Source organism: Nuphar pumila, chromosome 5 (genome assembly GCF_984573655.1).
Source record: "Nuphar pumila chromosome 5, dmNupPumi1.hap1.1, whole genome shotgun sequence".
In the NCBI taxonomy this organism is placed as follows: Eukaryota; Viridiplantae; Streptophyta; class Magnoliopsida; order Nymphaeales; family Nymphaeaceae; genus Nuphar; species Nuphar pumila.
The window spans coordinates 1,373,951-1,390,015 of NC_143253.1; the positions used below are offsets into that span (position 1 = coordinate 1,373,951).

General features: G+C 38.2%; 1 protein-coding gene and 1 pseudogene across 1 annotated transcript; one reads left to right on the plus strand and one right to left on the minus strand.

The window, feature by feature from the left end:
- Positions 1–1,678: 1,678 nt before the first annotated feature.
- Positions 1,679–7,081, plus strand: LOC149836409 (14 kDa zinc-binding protein-like). The gene is made up of 5 exons (XM_090005320.1): positions 1,679–1,843; positions 2,957–3,014; positions 6,460–6,549; positions 6,628–6,745; positions 6,823–7,081. Exons 1-5 carry the CDS (start codon positions 1,686–1,688, stop codon positions 6,888–6,890), a joined length of 492 nt encoding a protein of 163 aa, XP_089861446.1. The 5' UTR covers positions 1,679–1,685; the 3' UTR covers positions 6,891–7,081.
- A 4,875-nt stretch (positions 7,082–11,956) lies between these two features.
- Positions 11,957–14,711, minus strand: LOC149836410 (putative receptor-like protein kinase At2g42960; annotated as a pseudogene).
- Between the last annotated feature and the right edge of the window lie 1,354 nt (positions 14,712–16,065).

Genomic DNA, 16,065 nt, shown 5'->3' on the forward strand with positions numbered 1-16,065 from the left:
CTGTCAGCAGGGGGTGTCAACGGGCTTGGTTTACCTGGACCCGATCCGAACCAAACCCTATAGGGTCGGGGTATGGTGATAAATAAGAAGACCCAATCTGGTCCGATTAATACATGGACCTAGAAATAGTTTGTCAAATCTTATACCAGACCCAGAGTTCCTATTAAGACCAGCAAATTTTCAATGTAAAAGTGATAACAAATATGGTTTTACAGGGTATGGTCCCAGTTTGGCTCATGTAGTTCTTATCAGGTCTGGGTATGGTTTTTCTTAAGGGGAAAAGAATAATGAAGTTGGTGTTATTTAGATGGAGGAATTGTATATGAGTAGGGAGTTTGGCAGATTGCTCCATATGATTGGCTATTCAGGCCTAGTTGTCGAAGAATAAGGATTTGCACAAGAAATGCATAAAAATATGAAAGTGGGATAAATAAGGGTTAATAGTTGGTGTGCCTTATTTATATATATATATATATATATATATATATTTAGATTTTTTGGTAGATCAGACCTTATGGATATGATCTACAATGTTTGTTTAGTAGAAAATGAGTCAGTCACGTGATTGTGACATGTAAGTAGATTTCTTAAGGGATTCAAAAAGGGCCACAATGTACTAAAAATTTATGACTCAAAACTTTATATTTCTACATTGAAAAAACAAGATCTAAGGCTTGATCCTTAGCAAACTAACCATGCTGACACATCTATGAGTCGATACAACTTGAACCTATAAATTCCAGCTCAATAGTTATGTATCGTCATTGATACTAAATATAAACACAATAAATAAATCACATTTTAAAGGAAAAGTGTACAAAACCAACTAGTGTTTTTTTACTTCTTTTTTTTAGCTAGGTTAAGGGAATTGGCCCTCTTGGTAGGTAAATTTCCATGAAACTAATCATTTACTATAACAATAATTTCTAAATAGATTGATTGATCATTAGCAATTCCAATTCTCATAATGAAATACTAGAGTTACATACGCAGATGATAGAAGTATTACAACCAATGTCACAAATATCGGGTAAACACGTCTAAGAAATTAAAATCTTGCAATATTTTGAAAGATTTGGGTTTTCCTCAATAAAATATACATCAACATAAAAACATTGCATACAAACCTAAAAAATAAAATATATAAAAATACCACAAAACTAATTTTTATCTCATTAATATCATGATAAAGATGTGATTTTAGAAATCACAATTCACAGCATACACTTTCAAATATTTCATTAAACTTGAGAAAATGTTGTGATTGTGATTTACAATAACAATTCTTTCCCAAAAAAATGAATTACAACCACAAGAAGTTGAAAAAATTCAAGATTTGACCTTTAGCTGTGTGACACGCCCTACGTGCACCTAAAATTTTTGGATCTCATGACCGAACTTGAGACCCAAACAAAATCTCACACAGATTGACAAAACATAGTTGTTTTTCTGAAAAAGTGTGAAGATATTTGTTCTTCCAATAAAAAACATTAAATATAGGTAGAAATTAAAATTTCCTATTTTTCTTATTTAAAAAATAATGTTTATTTATCCATTACAATTTCTACCGATATTTTCAGATAAAATGCGATAAATTTAGGAATTTTCAATTTGTCACGAAAAAGGGCAGGTGATCTTCCCGTTTTAAACTTTTGTCACCACGCGCACCCCTCCCGAGAGATAAAATGAAGGTGAAGAGTACCTCCGATTGGCGAAGAAGGGTGAGCTCCCTCACCTCTCATCTTGGCTTGGGGCTGGGTATTCCACCGATGACTTCCGAGAGGGAGGCGGCTCTGGCCGCGGCCGCCACCGCCGTCGCAGCGCCGCCGAACACTCCGACCATGTATGCTCTCTCTCTCTCTCTCAGAGGTTTAGGGATCCTTTTCTTTGGTTTTTATAATTCCCCATCTATGATACGTTCCATACTTGTTTCCTTCTTGGACTTCGTTGGAGGATTAGTTCCGGTCGATTGTAAATCTGAAGCATACATTGTGCCGATCGCTATCTTTCCCCAGTTTCTTATTTTTCTCTTCGAGGAATTGATTGCAGCGTTGCTGTTACTGGGTGAGGATTAAGGGCGTAATATGCGTCTCTCACTTTTTTATGTTAATTGATTGAATCTTACTGAAGGATAGAGCTTGTAGGCATTCTGGATTAGGAGCCAGAATATGATGCAAACCCTAGAAAAATTGGGGGACCATGTTTTTTTTCTTGCTTTCCTTCATTTGGTTTAGTTGCGGGTTTACTTGAAGCTGATTTGGATATGGATTGAATTGGGTGAATTCCTTTAGATTGATAAAATATTTCTAAAATGTTCTTGCACTTGCCGTTTAGTGGATTATCGTAAACCTTGTAATCCAATGACCCATCGGCGTGGGTGTCCGATTGAAATTTCCTATGCTTATTATGCTCATCCGTACTATGTGCTACTATCTCAAGTAGAAGTTCTATTTTTCCAAAGTGTGTCAAAATACCTATTACCAAGTGGAGAAAACAACTGCGTGGTTGAATTTGGAAGAACATTGAGGGTCACGGGTATATAAATGGTAATAGCTTGTGACGGAAACTAAATGTAGAATGGATGATATAAGTGCACGAATTACGGCTTGATAATAGACTATTGCCCAGCAGATTAAATTTGAAATGCGCTCACCCCATGTTAGCATTCGTTCTAGGTTTTGCCTTTAGATAAAGCCTTCTCTTCTGCATGTTTTTGGTGGCTCTTAATACTGTTGTAACTTTTACTGCAATTGTAATATGAAAAATAGTTTCTTTTTTCTTTCCCTTTGATTTGGAGCTAGTAACTTAAGGTTCCACAATATTGGAGTTTTTCCACTTTTCATCTTTGAATCTTGAATCTTAAATATGGCGTTAAAAGTTCCCACTATGTTTATGCTTCGTGCATATATAGCATTAAGCACTTTGATTGATTTTAGCTGCTGTTTCCTCTTTTCAGATTTGACAAGATTTTAAAGAAGGAAATTCCAAGTACTGCTGTATACGATGATGATAAGGTATATTAATTGTCATTTTTTATATTTTTGTACATTTCTGTTATCAAAAGAATTAAATGTACATAATCATGTCGAGCTCCTGGATTTCTATACTTATGATTGTGTCAAGCTCAAACTAGTTGCTTCTTCCTAGTCAACCACGTTAAAGTATATACCTGCTTGGTGCCTTTTGAAAAAAACTCCTTTAAAAAAATGTTAAAGTATATAACTGCTTGGTTGTCATGATAGTAATGCTCACGTGCTTTCGGATAATAAACTTCATAACAATCTTACATCATTAAGGGTGTGTTTGATAGGCTATAGCCTAGATAATTTATCAGTGATAAAAACATCCAGGAGAACTTTTCCTAGATGAACCTTTTTATGATAAAAAAAGAAGTCATTTTTCTGTCTTTGACAGCAAAGAATATAAAATCTTGAAAAATAATATCTTGTTTGATTGTGCAAGAGACACAGGGGAGTTGCAAAGAGGCACAGGGGAAGGGAAACCCTGTGTGTGTGTGTGTGTGTGTGTGTGAGAGAGAGAGAGAGAGAGAGAGAGAGAGAGAGAGAGAGAGAGAGAGAGAGAGAGAGAGAGAGAGAGAGAGAGAGAGAGAGAGAGAGAGAGAGAGAGACCCATCGGAAGTGGACACAGGTGGAGAAATGCTGGTGACAGGCCTCCAGTGATGCTAAAGCTCAAAGTGGCAATGGCTGCTTTGGATGGTCGAGGGTCAAGGCGGGGCCTAGTATACCCAATACTTTTTATTTTGTGAAGAATTTTTGAAGGGGGGAAAAGTCTTGGCTCTCCCCATGCAACTTTTACCCCCCACATTTTGGGGATAAAACCTCCCTGTTTTGTGGGGGAAATTTATCATGTGTTTGATGCGCTGCATGGGCCCCACCCTGAAGTCAGGGAAAAAATCAGAGGGGACTTTTTACCGTTGCTGTCAAATGCACCCAAAGAGATTTTGGTGATCGTTTCTCCACATTTGTTTCTCATAGTAGGAACCCTTGAAAGGAAAAATATTACTGGAGAGACCAGTTTTTCCTCAGGTGTTTAGAAGTCTATCTTACATATTTAGTTCTTATGAAATCTACTGCTTCTTCCGATGCAATGGCATTATAGGAGCTTTTTGGGTTATAAACCTTTTTGAAGTTTTCAATATGCGTGATTTCCTCCCTTGTCAGAAAAGTGAATCTTTTAGATTTCTGTTGGATAATGACTTCAGCCTTTGATTCATTGTAATAGCAGGGATTGCAGCTTGTACGATCTCTATGGTGGTTAACTGTGACTTTATTGTGGTTGTGTACCGTTTCCGAGAAAAATGAGTAGAATTTTCTGCGTTTTCTGTGCATGGACAATTTTCCTGAATGCTTGGGCTATCACAACTTTTCTTTTTTAGTGTAGATACAATTGAAATTTACTTGGATGTATATATTGTTGTCATTCCATTTTTGAGTAGTAGTTTTGTGACTTTTGTCTCCCAGCTTAGAATTTAACTATGAGTTTAACGGACAAAGTGGGAGTGATTGAAATTTATTCTACTTGAGTTGTATGAGGATAAGAACATGGTAGCTGTCATTTAGTGACAATGCTAGTTAGGAATGTAGTTACTTGGGTATCTTTTAATGAAATGTGTTTGACCTTTTTCTGGTGGTAGGGACTTTGATAATAATTTTGTTTAAATGGTTTATGGATAGTGTTTATATTTTGTCCCGCACTATATGATTGGTGGATTAGCGAGATGGATTTGGTTCCTGAGACTTTCACATTCCTTGAGATGCCTGGCAATTTATTGAAGGGATACACAACCTAACTACAATGATTCTGTCTAGGCTTCTTTCTACTAGCTTTTTCACTTGTCTCACATCTTGGTCCTCATCACCATTTTTATTTCTATACTACATGAGCTTGGTTCATTTTGGTATATGTCCTGCTTCTCCGTTGATGATAGAATCAGTGTGCACAAACAAGGACATCTTTCTTGACACAGTTCTTTTTCCCATTCTTTAAATTTTGTTGATGCGCTGATTAAAATGATTGCCGATATAGTTCTGTTATTCTACTCTTATCTTATTGGTAACTGGTGATTTAGGAAATTTGTCATTTGCTGCCTTTAACTGTTGGGTATTTCTTCTTGTTTAGCCTATTATTACAACTGTGCTTTCTTCCCCCCCATTAGATGTGTAAATCCACATTTGCAAAATTGGAATTACATTTTAGATGATAAGTATATCTTGTTTTCTGTCTTTTGACACTATATGATTGTTCACACATCTCATTCTAAGCTTTAATATTTGAGTGTTTAGCTTGTACTTTATTTGTTAAAGAGCTACTTGAGTCACTATTTATAAAAGTAGTGTTGATTGTGCACCTTCAAATTTTCCTGCCTCATTGCTGCCAGTGAGTGTCATTATATCCCTGAAAAAAGGTGGTGAATTCTCGTTTTATGACAACAGGTTCCAAATGGATTTTGTCATCAAACCCATGGGTATGATCTACTTTCTAATGGCTACAGCATTTACTAGAAAAAGCCAAATTTATTTTTAGAACACACAAAATATGCAATTTAATCTAGCATTAACCCCTTTAGATTAACATTTTCTGTATGGCAAAACTAATGGTTTTCAGACACCAATAAACCACGGTTTTGTTAAGCTACTCTGATTTAAGCTGATCCCAGGTTTCATTCCATTATACTATCAGAAGGTGACTGAAATTTAGTAGAATTTCCAATGACTGCCGTACCTATTAATGACTAATATGTATTTTTGGCAGCTAAATATTGACAATTTCAACTGTTTCCCAGCTTCTATTCAGCTAGAAATTGGTCCGTGTTTGAATTGGATGTGATCTACAAGGCTTGTTTAGTAGAAACTGAATTTTGAATCACATTATTGTGACATGAAGTTTTTTAAAGGTTTGAAAAATCAATGGCCAACAATGTACCCAAATTTTATACCTCAAAAAATCTTATTTTTACATCAAAAAACCAAGATCCAAGGTTTGATTCTTAGCAAACAGACCATGCTCATTATGATTTCTAGCTCAATAGTTTGGTACCTTCATTAGTACCAAATATAAACTCATATTTAGGTGATACCATGATATTGATTATATTTCGTGCAAAGAAAGTTGGGCACATCTCACTCTCTCTCTAGTGAATGGAGAGTAGCCATCTTTGCGACAATTCTTTCCCTTCTCCAACCACAGGACAATGGCCATCAACCTTTTCTTCTCAGATTTGTTAATTTTGGATCGAGCCCAACACTTCTGGTTGGCCAGTTTTCCCTCCTTTTGCCACTTTGGATTTAGTGTGTTTGTAGGAGTGTTGTTTCAAGAAAATTTATGCAGTTTCCATCTTTTTTTAGGAGGATTCTTTCTAAACCTTCTTTATGCATAGTGTTGGATATTGCTTCCTCTGCTGATATTCATGTTTCTGTTTTGTATGGCATGTGTTGACAGGTCTATGCTTTCAGGGACATAGCTCCCCAAGCTCCTACACACATCCTAATCATCCCTAAGGTTAAAGATGGATTGACTGGGCTCTCCAAGGTATCATATTTCGCTTGATGGCGGCACCTTCATGTTCCTGGTCCTGCAACTTACACTCTTATTGTTGTTCGTCTACAGGCAGAGGAGAGGCACTGTGAGATTCTTGGCTACCTTTTATACACTGCCAAAGTTATTGCCAAACAGGAAGGGCTTGAAGATGGCTTCAGGATTGTCATTAACGATGGGCCTAATGGATGTCTGTATTATAGCAAAAAATAATATTTGGTTTTCTCATCCATTCCTTTGTGGTGACCATCTTCATTTCTTTTGCAGGTCAATCTGTGTATCATCTTCATATTCATCTTTTGGGTGGAAGACAGATGAACTGGCCTCCAGGTTAATGTGGTTTTATAGGAAATAATTCAGCTTATGCATGCATGTCCTATTGGCTGGTCCAATTTACAAACTTGGTACTAAATAATCAATTTGGCCGTTTTTATTTAAACCTTTGTCTTGACATTCTTATGGGACATGTATGCTATCAAATGAATTTCTCAAACATTTTATTGAGAATGAAGATGATCAACATCAATCGATGTCTGATTTAGTTACCTTGAGTTGATTAGTTAGTTTAGTTACCGATGTGCAAACTTTTAAAAGAGGTTTGCACATTTTGGGGACATTCACAACAATGAGTTGCGAATTTCGTGCTAATGTCCTAAAAATCAAGAATCAAAATTCTGGACATTGTGAGGATTTCTCAAATTGGTAGGCATTTCGGGATGCGCATCATTTTGCAAGGACAGCACTGTCATTTCCAAAAAAAAAATAATAGATGTCTCGGCCGATTCCACAAGTCCTGGTCGCTGGAAAATCTCTGAGGGAAAATATTATGGTTCCTTGAAAATTCTAGTCTTCTCAAAAAAGTATTGGCATATATAAAATTATATAAAATACACAAGTTATATAAATCATAAATAAAATATAATACTATAAAGAATATCCGAAAAACTGTTTTTATCATGATATATCATGATAAAAATGTGACGTTTCCAAAATAGGCGATATCTTGCATTATATCGGCCTTTCAAGATATGTCAATAAAAACCATGATTATCTAGCAATTTTATCATGAGAAATTCATGAAAAGACGGTTGTTTTACAAAACCACAATAAATTCAAAATATTGATTTTCTTGATATATCAAGATTTTTTGAAGCTCGATCAGTCGAGCCCGTCAGCATATATACCAAGATAAATCTGATATTTTCCCTCAAAAGGGCTGGTTTTTTTTTTTTTTACTTGCTGAGTTTTCCCTTGCCAAGAAGAACTAATGTCTTTTTAGTAGCTCGGGATCTGAATTATCTTATCCACATTGTCTTTTATTCTGTTTGGACTCCAATGTAGATCCACATTTTGGTTGGATCTGATTTGGATGGACTTACACCTCATACAAATGTTCCACCATGACTAGAGCAGGTAAACGAGCTGAACAAACCGAGCAGAGAGTGGTCAAGTTGGGCTCATTCTTGTGGCGAGCCAAGCTGAGCTTGAGCTCATGGAAAGCCTGAGTAAAAGGAGGCAAGCGTGAGATGGCTCATTTATAAAAAAAGATACAATTGTCAAAATTAAAAAATAATAGAATTTGGACTCTAAACCCTTGAAAACAAGCTCAAAATAACTCATTTACAAAATAAATGCATTGTTTTGAAGCTGCAAACAGAATGATTTGAACTCAAAGACTTATTGCTTTTAGGCCAAACACTTCTACCATCTGCATTCTATAATATAAAATATATGTAAATGATATTTAAGATAGTCAATGAGCCTTTGGCTTGCCGATTCTACTCACAAGTTTGAAAGAGCTCTTTACAAGCTGAACACAAGCAGGACTACGACCAACTGATCTCAATTCCAGGTCGTAACCATGGCTATGTTTGGAAGATTTAGTTGGGAGATTCTTGGAACAATCAGCACCGCACATTGCTCGACTCCTCGAGGAAAATCAATCACAAGAAACTGCAACGGCAGAACTAGAAGTGTTGGCATCTGTTTCTTCTGGAAGGACTTTACTGTGTCGCTGTCTTGTTTCCAAGTTCCAATATGGCTGCATCTTCCTTAAGAGGGTAGCTCCAACTCCGTTACTATTGACCAAGCTTTAAGTTGAATTTTTCTAGCTTGCATCACTAAATGCAATTCCTTCAACATCCTAGACGGCAGCAGATCATACAAGCAAAATTTTCTCTTTTTTTATTTTAATTTTATTGATTTTCACTCAAAAAGTTCAAAGATTTTCCTTCTGAAATGCCAGAATAACCCCTGTATATCTACATGAACATGAACAATTTTGTGACGCAATTATAGTTGCCCATGACTGAGCATGGCAAGTTGGACTCTCTCTCTCTCTCTCTCTCTCTCTCTCTCTCTCTCTCTCTCTCTCTCTCTCTCTCTCTCTGCAGGTGGCAATATGGGTACGACTTTATTTTTGTCCTTGGATCGAGCGCTCTCCAAATCGATTCAGGGGTTATTCACCGAAGAAGAAATCGTCTCGGCGGTGCGGGATTCATCTGGGTGGAAAACTCCAGGTTTTGATGGGTATTCAGTGGATTTCTTTCGCATATTCTGGCAATGCGTTAAGAGTGACATTCTTAGTATCTTCGCTGAGTTTCATCGCAATGGTAGATTGCCAGTTCATTCTCACCTAGCAATTGTGTCGCTTATTCCTAAGGAGGAAGCCGCATAGGATATCTCGCGGTTTCGCCCTATATCAGTGTTAGGGAGTTTATATCGCATTATCGTCAAGGTCTTGGTTAATAGGATGCGGTCAGTCGCTCATAAAACTTTTTCGGAGGCTAAGTTTGCCTTCATTCCTAACAGAAGGCTTCAACATTCCTTCATTTTGGCCACAAAAGTGTTGCACTCTCTCAAGATCAGCGGGGGGGCTTCTTCACTCTTAAGCTTGACTTTCATAAAGCCTACGACTCAGTTCATTGGTCGTTCCTCTTCAACATGTTGGCAAACCTGGGCTTCGATAGGCGTTTCTCTAGCTGGGTGCATGAGCTAGTAACCAATGCCCAGTCACAGATTCAGATCAATGGGGTAAAGGGAAAACAATTCAAACTTGGTCGTGGTCTTCAGCAAGGATGTCCTCTGCCTTTGTTACTCTTTAACGTCGTCTCTGAAGGCCTTGTGGTTTTGGTTAAGAGGGCAGTGGAAGATGGTCTAATTGAGTCTCTCGGTATACAGGAGTGTCGTAGTCAGATCCTGGCCTTCGTTGATAACATAATTATCTTCGGAAGGGCTTTCATCCAACAAATGTTAAGATTTAAGCTTGTCCTTCTTTTTTTCCTATCGATGTCAGGGCTATCTATGAACTACGATAAGTGTTGTCTATCCATGGTCAATGCCTCTTCGTCAATGCTGGACATGGGTCAGCGGATATTCGGGTGCTCGGTATCGAAAAACTCTTTTTTTATCTGGGTCTGCCGCTTCAAATCAATCGTGTAACAACGGTAGCCTGGAGCGCTACTATTCAAAGGGTTCAGAACAAAATATCGGGCTGGCAAACTTCCTACCTTTCTATCGCGGGTAGACTGACTCTCATCAAGCACATTCTTTCTGCTATGCGAGAATTTTTTATGTCTATGTTCCTGATGCCTATGGGGGTTAGTAAGAAGCTAGCTCGGGTAGTGGCAAACTTCCTGTGGTTTGGGTGAGGTCCCAACAACAAAAGCCACCTCATAGGGTGGGACACACTTCGACTTCCCCTATATAGGGGGGTTTGGGAATCAAGGATCCAAGGCTGAGGAGTATGATTCTCGTCGTGAAGCAAAGCTGGCTTGCGCACCAACCTGGGTCCCCGTGTGCAAGCGTGCTTCTGGCTAAATACAGAGGTGTGGAATCCTTGGTGGGGGCCACAAGCGTGCGTCAGCGAACAATGTCAAAGCTTCGTCAATCATGGATCCAAGCTTGGTCTGCGGTTCTGTTACATAATGATAATGTTGACTCGCAATCTCAGTTCGTTGGACGCATCTTTGCTCTGAACGGATCTTTCCGCTCGAAAGAAGGCTACCTCACTCTTCTTCCGTCGGGGGTGGACCGGTTCCCGACGAGCCTGATCTAGGGCAAGGGTCTGACTCTGAGATCATGTTTTCTGGCTTGGCTAATCTTACACGATCGGGTGAAGACTGACAACTTCCTCAAATCCATCAGATTCCATCTGCCGAGTAAATGTGTGTTGTGCGAGGCGGCCGAAGAATCTGCGTTTCACCTTTTTTTAGAGTGCTTTGTCTTTCAAAACATCTTTAAGGTGACTTGGAATAAGCCGAGGGTCAGCGTGCGCCAGGAATCGTTCGCCAGCGATTTGCTGTGGGGTCCTCAACAAGTTCGTCATTGCAACTATTGGCGGATTATTTGGCAAGCCTGGCTTCTCTCGTCATGGTGGGCCGTATGGATGACTCACAATAATGCTATTTTTCGGCATATTTCGGCAGTGTTCAACAAAATGGTGAACCTTATTTTGGCGGACGTGTACGTCATTCTACGCATCAACATCCTTGATCTATGGCACAATCTGCCTACAAGGACCACTCATGATCCAGGGTGATGCTCGTCGACTAACTATAGTTGTTTCTTATTTCTCTTTTATCTTTTTTTCCTTTTTCATTTCTCTTTTTCTTCTTTTTTTTTCTTCTTTTTGGGGCTCCTTGGCATGTCTTGGGCCTGGTGGGTTATCCGGTAGGTTCAATGTTGGTTGAACCTGTTTCGTAATGTTGATGGTTATAGTTCATTTCTCTCTCTCTCTCTCTCATAGTATTCAATAATTTAATTGAACTTAATATTCAGGAGTTCGACAACAGAAATTATTTGTCATGTTTTCCAACTATTTTGGCAGCAAAAAAATACAACAGAAAATTCAGAAAGCAGTCAAACAATATAAGTAAATAAAAATCAATCTGACAATAAATATCTTAATTAGTGATAAGGAGGCCTATTGAAAATGCATAGTTTCGTAAATAAAAGTTGTATCAATGGTGTTAGGAATATTGTTCCATGGGTAAGGATAGAGCTGGTCATCTCAATGTGAAACCAAGGAATGTCTCAGCTCCCATTTGTCTGGTAAATATACACTACAAGAAAAATGTGGATTAGCGACGGACACTATCCGTCGCTAAACAGTTTAGCGATGGATAGCGTCTGTCGCATATTTCTGGTTGTTAATTAGCGACAAAATTGATCTGTCGCTACTTTCGTTACAAATTTGTGATGAATTAACGACGAAAATGATTCATCGCTAAATAAGCACCAATTTGGTTTGCGACAGATGAATATATGTCGTAATCCATCGCAAAATTAGCGATGGATTATATTCTGTCGCAAAACCAAATATTAGCAACGGATAAAAAAAATTTGTTTGAAGAAAGACATCTCACTGATTCTCTCTACCGCTTTCAACCGGAATCAGGATCTACTTTGGCATTGTTAGGTTGTCTTTCATCGACTCGATTTTTGCGCTGCCAGCATGACTGCGCTTGTTCCTGTGGTCCTCATCACCAAAACCCAATGTTCATGAATGATGCATGGATGCAAAAATCATAAAGAAACATTTAAAGTTGGCTTGCTCTGTAAGACCTCACGATAGCGGAATTCCTTCGCTTCAAGCATTCTGACAACTTGACCCATCTAAGGTCATTTTTCTATCTCAGGATCTACACAACGCAAAGCAATAAGCCGCGCACGTTTCAGGGCCTGTGTAGATGGCTTAACTTCCAAGTTTGAATCTATAACTTCCTCAGAACGCCTACTTGACACCATCTGTTTGAGCCACTCCACTAGATTCACCTGTGTACAAGTATTCCCACACTCAAGGTTACTTGGACTTCAACTCTCTCTCTCTCTCTCTCTCTCTCTCTCTCTCTCTCTCTCTCTCTCTCTCTCTCTCTCTCTCTCTGCAGAAGAATCTACGTTTCACTTGTTCTGGTCTTGCCCAATATTTATGGAAATCTTTAGTAGGACCTGGAGGCATCCGGAAGTATTTGTTAAGGAGGAGTCCTTTGCGCTAGATCTGATCTTGGGGCCGGTTTGTATTAGGCGCTGCAAGAGGTGAAGGTTCATCTGGCGGACGTGGTTGCTTACCTCTTGGTGGTTTGTTTGGATGGCGCGAAACGATGCTCATTTTCGTCATATTCGAGTTAACATTCAAAACCTGGTGCATAAAATTTTGGTAGATGTTTATGCGATCTTGCGTATGCATCTTAGTGATCTTCCTCTCCCTCCTGCTGATGCTACCTATCCTTTGTCGCTATCTGGGCAAGCGGCTCTGGCGTGAGCCCATTTTATCTGTCTAATGTTCTTTTCTCTTGTGCTTTCTTTATTTGTTTTGGCTTTTGTTCTTGTTCAGTTCATGGGTTCAACATTTTGTTGATCTTCATGAGTGGTAATGTTGAATTACTTTCGGCTCTCTCTCTCTCTCTCTCTCTCTCTCTCTCTCTCTATATATATATATATATATATATATATATATATATATATATATATATATATATATATATATATATACACGTGTGTGTTAGCGGCTTTACCTCATTGACAGGCCGACCATAATCAATAGGGTCTCTTCCAGTAATTGCCTCCAGCAAGAGGACACCAAAGCTGTAAATATCACTCTTCTCATTCAATAGCCCAGTGTTCGCATATTCTGGTGCTACATATCTGAAATCACGGGAACGGTATGATAGTTTTAAAATCATTAGAATTATGTGCCCCTGTTGCAGATGATAAAAAAGAAATATATAGCAAGTGTGCAGGCTGCAAGGAATCGAATTTGTACCCAAACGTTCCCATCACGCTTGTAGTTATATGGCTCTTTCCTGATCCCAGGAGTTTAGCTAGTCCAAAATCAGAAACCTTCGTATTGAAATCTTCACCGTTCATGATATTGCTTGATTTTATGTCTCTATGAACAACTTTTGGTTCATTAGCTTCATGTAAATATGCAAGCCTGCAGAAATTGGATCAATAACTTTATGATATGATTAAGCTATTAATCACATATTCTGTGCTCCTCACGTCAAAAGGAAAAAATGGTCATCAAATTATTAGCAAAGGATATAAGCAAGATTTTGCTAATTGTGTCTTCAGAAATAGACTTACACTTTGGCGGTGCACCATGAAGCCACTGCTCTAGGTTCCCATTGTTAACATATTCATACACCAACATTCTGTACTTCAATCCAGAAGAAAATAGATAAAAAAAAAAAATGGAGAAGAAAAAATTATGATTCATATGAAAGTTGCATTGTAAAAATTTTATCATCAAAATTTTTATATTTTTTGCCTGTTGTTAATTGAAATATGATTTCAAGATTAAGTAGATCTACCGTGCAAAAATTAGAACAAGAGAACTTTACATTCTATAGATCAACAGAGAAGAAAATGCTTTACCTGTGAGTTCCCTCCACACAGTAACCTAATACACGTACAAGATTTTTACGACGCAAATGACCAATAGCCTCCACCTCTACTCTAAATTCCTTCTCTGCCTGTCCTTTGTAATATTTCACTTGGAGTCAGATAGTAACATAAACATAAGACATGAATGATGATGGTCAACTTTATTGAAGTTACGTGTTGTTAAGGAGCTTCTTCACAGCTACATATGTCCCATTGATCAACTGTCCTTTGTACACAACCCCATATCCACCCTCACCAAGTACGTTATCCCTTGAGAATCGATTAGTTGCCAACTCTAAATCCCTTAAAGTAAACCAATGCCCCCAACCAAGATGTGATACCTCAGGCAAACCTGTTAATGGTGAAGTTGTTCTGAAACCATATGGTGAAGATGGGTTATGGACATGCCCCGAATTTCCATCATCACCTGACTGCGAACTGCCAGCTCTCTCCAGCTGATATACTGAGTTGCACTAACTGAGATTATTAGCTTCACTTGATCTGCTCATGCCTAAATGCACTAACATCTTCTCAGAATCTTTTGTATTTGATTGATCATGTAAACCAAAGGCAAGACCATCATGATCAGGGTAATCTGAGCGCAGATTATCGAGGGTCCTTTTTTATTTTCTTTGAGAAGCCAACCACATCGCCAAGATGGATAGAACCAATGCTATGAATATCCCAACTGAGATACCGATCACGACCCATAATTTAAGAGCAAACACCGCTGTCTTTCTCAATAGTGATTCACTGAGGGAGGATGACATCTTTTATACTACTAAAAAACAAAATTGCAAAAAGTAATTAGCATCAACTACTTACTCCAAATTCTTACATTCTTGACTATCTTAGGTTGTCCTATAAGAAAGTCAAATTATTCAATATTCTAGTAAGTTAGTAGCACATTAATGTTGATGTAAAATATGAAGCTACCATATCCACCAAACTACCACACAGAATGAAAACCTTCCACTATGCAATAGAACTTTTCCTGAACCTAAACACCACCATCACCAACAATGGGCCTGTAACACCCCGATCTGGAACCTCAAGAGTTCAAGTTCGGTTGGTATTACTTCCCAGAGAGAAGAGTGCAAAGCTTACACAGAGAAAACGTGGCTAAAAAAAAACTTTTCATTTTATTGCATAATCAACTTTTTCTTACAGTGTTCATCATTCATAACCAAAGAAAAGCAATTACATTATTCTCAATGACAAGAAAAGTAAAAATATCAATGCTCTGCTGAAGACGGGAAAAGCTGCTCACAAGTGATTGATCTAATGCTTGGAACCTACAGTTGTAATTAAACAAAAATTGGGGTGAGTCTACAACCCAGTAAGAAACAATTATAAGTAAATAAACAATCAATTTACAATTGTAGTAGGCTCTAAGCCCTTAGTCTTAATTTAGTTCTCGATACACCACACATGTTTGTATATTTTAATTACCCCCATTATCATTCTCAAATATTCTATCTCTCTCAACTATCACTAGGCTGGCTATACCGGTAATAGTCATTTATAGGCGTAGCAACCCTGTAGAACACCTCAATTCTACAAGTTGGTCAGACAATGAACCATACACTCTCAGTGGTCTCCGGACCACCAGGCACTGCAGTGAACCACCACGGTGACCCCACCGGTAGCTAGCCGAAAGGTCAAGCTCTCAATCTCAATATGGTTCAAGCTACATCCTAAACATGATGGTTATCAACCATCAATGATCCTCTAGAGTCCCAAATCAGTGTGAGTGAAATCCTAAGTCATAACTAAGTTCACATATTGAACAATATTCTTAACTTCAAAGTTCACTCGTTCTCTCACGAGTGGTATCATGACTAATCACAACAATCTCATTCTTAATCTCATGACGATGTTAGGTCTCACACCTCTCTTACTTAGCACGCAATGATGTAGTGTCTCTACATCATTAAATCACCGGTGGCCCACTCTCCATGGTGGCTGCACTCTGGCCGCGAACCAGGTAGCCCTTACCACAGGTCGCCACTTCCGAGATTTAAGGGGTACTGTATGTTGAACTCTAAATATCCGTTCATACCACATGAAATGAACTAAATGAGACTCTAATTCAAACTTAATCTCATTATAATGCATGATATT